Source organism: Piliocolobus tephrosceles, unplaced genomic scaffold (assembly GCF_002776525.5).
Source record: "Piliocolobus tephrosceles isolate RC106 unplaced genomic scaffold, ASM277652v3 unscaffolded_42023, whole genome shotgun sequence".
In the NCBI taxonomy this organism is placed as follows: domain Eukaryota; kingdom Metazoa; phylum Chordata; class Mammalia; order Primates; family Cercopithecidae; genus Piliocolobus; species Piliocolobus tephrosceles.
In genome coordinates, this window is record NW_022326559.1 from 1 (window position 1) to 7,782 (window position 7,782).

Consider the following 7,782-nt stretch of genomic DNA (forward strand, 5'->3'; position numbering starts at 1 on the left):
TCACGCAGGAGAAACTGATCCAGTACTGCCACTCCAAGGGCATCACCGTTACAGCCTACAGCCCCCTGGGCTCTCCGGATAGACCTTGGTGAGGCTTCCAAGCAGTGGATCCTTCTCTTGATAATCTTAAAAACATTATTTTATGTTTGGTAAATATTGGTATGAGACCATAAGTCACTCTAAAGAAAAACGTGTGTAAGGTAATGTGTTTGGTACAACCAAATGGGATGACAGTGGGAAAAATGAGAATTAAAAAGCAACAACAACAGCAATAACAAAAACATGGGCGATGTGTTTGACCCTCTGGGAATATTTCCAGTTCAGCCACCCAAGGATGAACCAGGCTTTGCAAAATGCTGAGGCTTCAGAGTCCGGGTGAAGGACCCAAGCTTCCAGGTCTTCCTGCCTGTCTCCCAGATGGAGAGGCTCTGATGATCAGTCTTGAGACCCTCATCGGAGTGGTGTCCATCTGTACATGGTAGCCATGGTGATTGTTCACATCAGCATCTTTCTGCCCCTAGGGCCAAGCCAGAGGACCCTTCCCTGCTGGAGGATCCCAAGATTAAGGAGATTGCTGCAAAGCACAAAAAAACCGTAGCCCAGGTACCATATTTTTATTTTTCTTGTTATCCAACAACTCTTTTCTCCAGTCTCAGGTTTCATTTCTTGTGTTGTCCTCAAGTAACTCCTTAAAGGGGAAGAACACAGGAGCTGAAGCCCTCTAAAGTGTTTCCTTCGAAGTCTGTTGGAACCTCCAGGAAACACAAGAGCTGTCACTGAAACAAAGATAGCTTCTGCCTCACAGCTTCCTGTTAGGCCCTACAGCCAAGTCGCAAAGCATGGCTTTGGAGTCTAGGGATGTGGTACAGATGCCAACTCTACCTCTGATCAGCCTTATGACACCCAAACTGCTTTCTTTATTTCTAAAAAATGAAGATCACAGGGTTGTCCCTAAGAGGAAGGGAGAGAATGAGGCAGGGAGCTGGCACAAGTCTAATAGCTGCGAAGGGCTCAGTCAGTGTCAGCGATTGTACCTGAAGCCACAGTGAGCTGCAGAGATGTTTTATTCTTCCTTTCCGTAAAAGGAGGGGTCATTGTAGCTGAGTGGAAACATCATGTCCCCTTTCCGCACAGGTTCTGATCCGTTTCCATATCCAGAGGAATGTGATTGTGATCCCCAAGTCTGTGACACCGGCACGCATTGTTGAGAACATTCAGGTAAGGTCCTGGCAGGTCGGCCCTGGTACTTCTCAGTGGGGTGGGGCAGAGGCAGATCCTCTCACCAGGATTCTCAGCTCATTCCTGCACTGTCTTTGGCCCCCTCCGTTCCCACCACTCTATCATTTTCCAGTCTAGGGTGCTAGGCTCAGTATACCTGAGATGAATGACCCATGGGCTTACGACATGCTGGGGACAGTGCCTGCTGAAGCCATGTCAGGTCTGAGCACAGCTGTGCCTCACACCACTGAGAAGACCCTCAGTTGCCCCTGAGCAGCTAAGCCCTGGGCCACCACATGAGCAGACTGTCCTGGCCTCCCTGCTCAACTTCTGGCAGCAGAGGAGATGTGAACTGTCCTTGGAGAGCTGTCTTCTAGAAGGGCGCATCATGGAGCACAGGGCCTGTGCACACCTGGGGCTTAGTGCCTGTGAGCCTGGTCTCTCTCCCCTGGAACACTGAGCACTTACAAATACTGCGGTCTTTGTGTAGAACTTCATTTAGAGAAAAATTTGTATCCCGTGGACATAACGGGAAAAACACCGGTGACAAGTTTGTGCTGCCAGAACTCCCTGCTAGAATGACTGACAGTCTCCAGCCGCAGCAGTAATGGCCTTACCGATGATGTACTGGAACTCCTATCTTTCCAGGTCTTTGACTTTAAGTTGAGTGATCAGGAGATGGCAACCATCCTCAGCTTCAACAGAAACTGGAGGGCCTGTAACGTGTTGCGGTAAGTGGCATGGAGTTAACTAGGAATATTGCCAGGAGTTTTTCTAAACTGGTAGAGAGTTAGTTAAAAGGATTAGAAGGCTGCTGGGACTACTTGTGTCTTCAAATACAATTTTGGGGCAATTCTGAAACTTAAAATTGGGGTGCCTGGGAATCACTGTGATGGACACATCTCTAATTGCTGCTTATTGTCTGAACTTCTGGATGTAGAGCTAGAATTGTAACAGAAGGTGTGTTGTCGATAGGCAGGAGGCGAGCATTCATTTCTTCATGCAATCAATGAATATCCAGTGGTCCTCTATGTGCCAGGCATTTTCTAGATGCTTGGGTTATCATACTATGCAAAGCTGCTGCTTCCACGTGCTTAGGGAGGGAGGGAAGAAGACAGAATAGAAATAAATCAACCCAAAATTTATGTGTCAGACAGTAACAAATGCTAGACAGAAAAATAAAGTAGGGCAAAGTGGATAGGAAGTGGTAGGTGGTAGTGGGACGGATCCTTTATACGGGGTGGGTCAAGGGAGGCTTTGCTGTGAGGGATATGCCGTATGCATATTTGGGGAAGTGCATTCTTGGCAGTGATAACAGCAGGTGCCAAGGCCCTGAGGTAGGTTTGTGTTTAGAGCATTCAAGCAAGAAGGCCGGGGAAGCTGGATTAAATAATCTCCAAATTCCTCTCAAAGGTGGTGGTGGTAACTCTACTTTAAATCGTAGATAAGTGGTTGAAAGAAAGTTTTCACTCTGGCTAGGTAGGAATCCTAAATCATCTCTTTACAATCAATACTTTCTGATTAATGTATCTAATTAAATATATGAAAGAGAGTTGTCTGCCATTTATTACTGTGAGGTCTGCAATTCGATGACAATTTGAATTTCTTCCAATGTTTCTATAGCCAAAATGATTTTTCAGCTTTTAGAAATGGTTTCAGTATCTCAAGCGTAGCTTGCTTGTCATGATATTCTGTATCTATCCTGCCCACCTTTAGTATCACAGCAGCCTTTCGTCATCTTACAATGGCTTCCTTTTATCAGTGCTTAACAAAGTAGCAGCTGCTTAGTGTAAAAAGGAAGGGGGAACATCAAATGGCACTCTCCCCCAAACTGAACCGCTGACCTTCCAATGAACATCTTTTCCGGCGGAGGCAATGGCTTGGTGGCTCAGGAGTAAGTCCACCTGGCCTCAAATTCAACTCTAACACTGGTTTCGTAGCTGTGTGACACTGGATAAATTTCCTAGTTTTTCCAAGTTGGTTTCTTTACCTATAAATTAGGATGATAATACTCATCGCAGCTAACATCAATTGAACCTTAGCTGAGAATGTGCCAGTGTCCTGAGGCCTTTATTGGTGCAATTATCTCATTTAATACTCGTAATAATCCCCAAGCTGTCAATTGTGCTGGTGTTTCCTACCTCATGATGTTGTGACAGTGGATTGGGACAGGACTTGTCAGTTGCCTCACCTGACACCAGGCTGACCATGAGTTGTCATTCCGAGTTGTTTCCTGTGCCCTGGTCACTGTCTGTCCTCCTTCCTAGCAAAGCCCTCATATCGGTTTGAGGGAAGGTCAAGGTGTGAGCACCCTTCTTGTGTTCTTGCAGGGTGGAGGCTGAGAGAGCACAAATACCATAGAGTCCACCAAGAAGAGTACCTTCTGAACCAGAGCTGTTGCTTTGATGGAACACAGTTTCTCTATTTTTTTGTTTCTGCAGATCCTCTCATTTGGAGGACTATCCCTTCGATGCAGAATATTGAGGTTGAGTCTCCTGATGACATTACACAGGGGATTCTCTTTCTTCGCTGAAGTGTGGCTGTCTCCATCAAGTTCTATTTTAGCCAAGCTTATCCGAGATCACAGTGAACTTCATCCTGTTGTAGACCAGAATCGAGGTGCTGTTTTAGACATGTATTTCTGTATATTCAACTAGGATCAGAATATCACAGAAAAACATGGCTTGAATAAGCAAATGACAATTTTTTCCACTTATCTGATCTGAACAAATGTTTGTTAAGCACAAGAACTCTGCTAACACTGAGGATGTAAAGATCAATAATCAAAAAATAATGATGGTAACCAACATGGATTGAGAGAGGACTATGCGCCCACACAATGTGAAGTGTTTTCCTGTGGGTGAAGTCACTGAATCCTCAAAATGACCCCACTGAGGTAGATACTATTAACATCTTAGGAGGGAGAGAGGAGGAACTTGTTCAAGGCTCCCCAGGTAATAAGTGACTGAACCAAGTTTCAAAGGCAGGCAGGCTCTGGGAGAGCTCACAGCGATCGATGGTCATCCTCTTCCTCCTGAGTCTTTTCCTGCCACCTTTCCTCCTTGCCTGTCTCCACTCATTCCCTGTCTTGCTCTCCCACCTTGTCTTCAATACACCATCATGCCAAAGAGTCAATGGCACAGCCTGAAAACTCCACAAAGATGCTACTGTTCACTGACAGAGATGTGACATTTCCTTGGGAAGTAGGGTGGAAATACAATAAAGATGCTTACTATTGCCATTAACCTGGAACATTTCTGTTTGTCCTATAATAATCGCTTCTTATGAAATATTCCAGCTATATAGAAATGTACAGAAAATAAAGTAATGAACCTCTGGTCGCCCACATTATAGTGCTAACAAGTGTTAGCCGGGTGTAGTGGTGTGCACCTTAGTCCCAGCTACTAGAGAGACTGAGGTGGGAGGGTCGCTTGAACGCGGGAGGTGGAGTTTGCAGTGAGCCAGACTTGCACCACTGCACACCAGCCTGGGTGACAGAGAGAGACTCTGTCTCAAAACAAAAAAGCAAAAAACAAATGCTAACATTTTGCCATATTGTCTCCAAACCTTTAAAAAAAAAATTAAAGAAATTAGGTGTTACCAATATGGTCGAGGACCACTTTGTGCACGTCCCGATCCCCATTCCCCTGACTCTTGCTCCAGCAGCAAATGCCTATCCTAAATTGGTGAGTCCCCTCACCCTCTGATTGGGGCTGGGGGGTACACCTACATTCCCAGGCTTCCTTGCTATGTTATAACTTCCCCTGGGTTTGCTCAGTGAGAGGTACTGTTAGGAGCTTGAAGGGCTGGAGAAGGGAAGAGCCAGGCATTTCTCTCTCCCTCTCTCCCTGTCTCTTGACCTCAGTGGCGTCTCCAGTAGAAGGCACATTCCTCTGTGGGCCCAGCTTTTTCCAGGCAGCCTCCACCTTGATTCTATCTCCTACCAGACAAAGCTTCTGGGTTGAGGGAGCAGCACTCTCTCTTTGTCCTTCTTCCTTAGGAGCGAGGATGTCTTCCTGCTGCTGCTAAACTGAGTTGCCTCATCTCCTTTCCATAGCCCAGCTATTCCATCACGTGTAACTGATCGCCTATTATAACCAATTATTTGAATAAAACATCCAATGTGTAAATATCTTAGCACAGTTTCTTTTCTTCTGGCTAGACTTTTGCCTGGTATACTTCCCATCCACATTTTTGTATTTTTAGTATATATGTTCACATCCATACACAATGTCATAGACGGGGTGCTTTTAAAATGTATATAGAGGCATGCCCATGATGGCTGAATAGGAACAGCTCCAGCCTCCAGCTCCCAGTATGAGTGACACAGAATACGGGTGATTCTGCATTTTCAACTGAGGTACTGGGTTCATATCACTGGGTCATGTCGGACAGTTGGTTCTGGTCTGCGGGTGCAGCCTGACCAACAACAGCTGAAGCAGGGCGAGGCATCGCCTAACCTGGCAAGCGCAAAGGGGAAGCGAATTCCTTTTCCTAGCCAAAGGAAATTGAGACACAAAACACCTGGAAAATCAGGTAACTCCCACCCTAATACTGCGCTTTACCAAGGGTCTTAGCAAACGGCACACCAGGAGATTACATCCCACCCCTGGCCCAGAGGGTCCCACTCCCACGGAACCTCCCTCGTTGCTAGCACAGCAGTCAGATCTAACTGCAAGATGGCAGCAAGGCTTGCGGAGGGGCACCTGCCATTGCTGAGACTTATGTAGGTAAACAAAGCCACCAGGAAGCTCGAATTGGGTGGAGTCCACCACAGCTCAAGGAGGCTGGCCTGCTTCTGTAGACTCCTCCTCTGGGGACAGGTCATAGCTAAACAAAAAGCAGCAGAAACCTTGGCAGAGGTAAATGCCCCGTCTGATAGCTTTGAAGAGAGCAGTGGATCTCCCAGCATGGAGGTTGAGATCTGAGAACAGACAGTCTGCTCAAGTGGGTCCCTGACCCCTGAGTAGCCTAACTAGGAGACATCCCCCACTAGGTGCAAACCAACGCCTCACACCTCACACGGTGGGGTACACCCCTGAGACGAAGCTTCCAGAGCAAGAATCTGACAGCAACACTCGCTGTTCAGCAATATTCTATCTTCTGCAGCCTCCGCTGCTGATACCCAGGCAAACAGGGTCTGGAGTGGACCTCAAGCAAACTCCAACAGACCTGCAGCTGAGGGTCCTGACTGTTAGAAGGAAAACTAACAAACAGAAAGGACACCCACACCAAAACCCCATCAGTATGTCGCCATTATCAAAGACCAAAGGCAGATAAAACCACAAAGATGGGGCAAAAATCAGTGTAGAAAAGAGGGAATTTCAAAAAATCAGAGTGCATCTCCCCCTCCAAAGGAACACAGCTCATTGCCAGCAATGGAACAAAGCTGGACGGAGAATGACTTTGATGAGATGAGAGAAGAAGGCTTCAGTCAATCAAACTTCTCAGAGCTAAAGGAGGAACTACGTAACCAGTACAAAGAAACTAAAAACCTTGAAAAAAGATTTGACTAATGGCTAACTAGAACAACCAATGTAGAGAAGTCCTTAAAAGAACTGATAGAGATGAAATTCATAACACGAGAACTACATGACAAATGCACAAGCTTCAGTAACTGACTCGATCATCTGGAAGAAAGAGTATCAGCGACTGAAGATCAAATGAATGAAATGAAGTGAGAAGAGAAGTGTAGATTAAAAAGAGTAAAAAGAAATGAACAAAGCCTCCAAGAAATATGGGATTATGTGAAAAGACCAAATCTACATCTGATTAGTGTGCCTGAAAGTGATGGGGAAAATGGAACCAAGTTGGAAAACACTCTGCAGGATATCATCCAGGAGAACTTCGCCAACCTAGTAAGGCAGGTCAACATTTGAATTCAGGAAATACAGAGAAAGCCACAAAGATACTCCTTGAGAAGAGCAACTCTAAGACACATAATTGTCAGATTCACCAAAGTTGAAATGAAGGAATAAATGTTAAGGGCAGCCAGAGAGAAAGGTCGGGTTACACACAAAGGGAAGCCCATCAGACTAACAGCAGATTTCTCGGCAGAAACTCTCCAAGCCAGAAGAGAGTGGGGGCCAATATTTAACATTCTTAAAGAAAAGAATATTCAATCCAGAATTTCATATCCAGCCAAACTAAGTTTCATAAGTGAAGCAGAAATAAAATCCTTTACAGACAAGCAAATGCTTAGAGATTCTGTCACCACCAGGCCTGCCCTACCAGAGATCCTGAAGGAAGCACTAATCATGGAAAGGAACAATAGGTACCAGCCATTGCAAAAACATGTCAAAATGTAAAGTCCATCAATGCTAGGAAGGAACTGCATCAACTAGTGAGCAAAATAACCAGCTAATATCATAATGACAGTATCAAGTTCACACATAACAATATTAATCTTAGATGTAAATGGACTAAATAGTCCAATTAAAAGACACAGACTGGCAAATTGGATAAAGAGTCAAGACCCATCAGTCTGCTGTATTCAGGAGACCCATCTCACATTCAGAGACACAACTGGCTCAAAATAAACGGATGGAGGAAGATCTACCAAGC

The 7,782-nt window shown here is 45.4% G+C and overlaps 1 protein-coding gene across 1 annotated transcript; it reads left to right on the forward strand.

Annotated features, from left to right (window-relative positions):
• Window positions 1-5: 5 nt before the first annotated feature.
• On the forward strand, window positions 6-4,027 carry LOC113223626 (aldo-keto reductase family 1 member B10-like; the record flags this gene model as incomplete). The annotated part of the gene is made up of 5 exons (XM_026453039.1): window positions 6-88; window positions 522-603; window positions 1,135-1,218; window positions 1,867-1,949; window positions 3,660-4,027. Coding segments are annotated over 5 exons (375 nt in total), but the record flags the coding sequence as incomplete, so codon positions are not given.
• Window positions 4,028-7,782: the final 3,755 nt, after the last annotated feature.